The sequence below is a fragment of the Merops nubicus genome, unplaced genomic scaffold (assembly GCF_000691845.1).
Source record: "Merops nubicus isolate BGI_N331 unplaced genomic scaffold, ASM69184v1 scaffold8279, whole genome shotgun sequence".
Classification (NCBI taxonomy): domain Eukaryota; kingdom Metazoa; phylum Chordata; class Aves; order Coraciiformes; family Meropidae; genus Merops; species Merops nubicus.
The window spans coordinates 1-213 of NW_008628944.1; the positions used below are offsets into that span (position 1 = coordinate 1).

The following is a 213-nucleotide window of genomic DNA, read 5'->3' on the forward strand; positions in this document are numbered from 1 at the left end:
GCCTGGCCAGAACCGCCCTGCGCCGGCAGCGCCGGGGGCTGCGCCTGCAGCACTTGCTGCTGGGCCGAGGAATCCGAGTCGCTCTCGTTGTCCTGAGGGCTCGGGATGCTGGGCGACGTGCTCCGGTTGTCCTGGTCGATGTCCTTGGGGTCGCTGCTCCCCTCATCGTTGACGCTGCGGCTGGGGGGGCTTTCCGCGTGCGCCCTCCGCCCC

The 213-nt window shown here is 71.8% G+C and overlaps 1 protein-coding gene across 1 annotated transcript in view; it reads right to left on the minus strand.

The window, feature by feature from the left end:
• Window positions 1-13: 13 nt before the first annotated feature.
• Window positions 14-213, minus strand: part of LOC103779207 (arginine-glutamic acid dipeptide repeats protein-like) — a gene marked incomplete at both ends in the record, with an annotated part of 7,669 nt that continues 7,469 nt past the window's right edge. Inside the window, one exon of the mRNA XM_008946827.1 lies at window positions 14-204. Coding sequence (XP_008945075.1) covers window positions 14-204 — 191 coding nt within the window. The remainder of the gene's footprint in view (window positions 205-213) is intronic.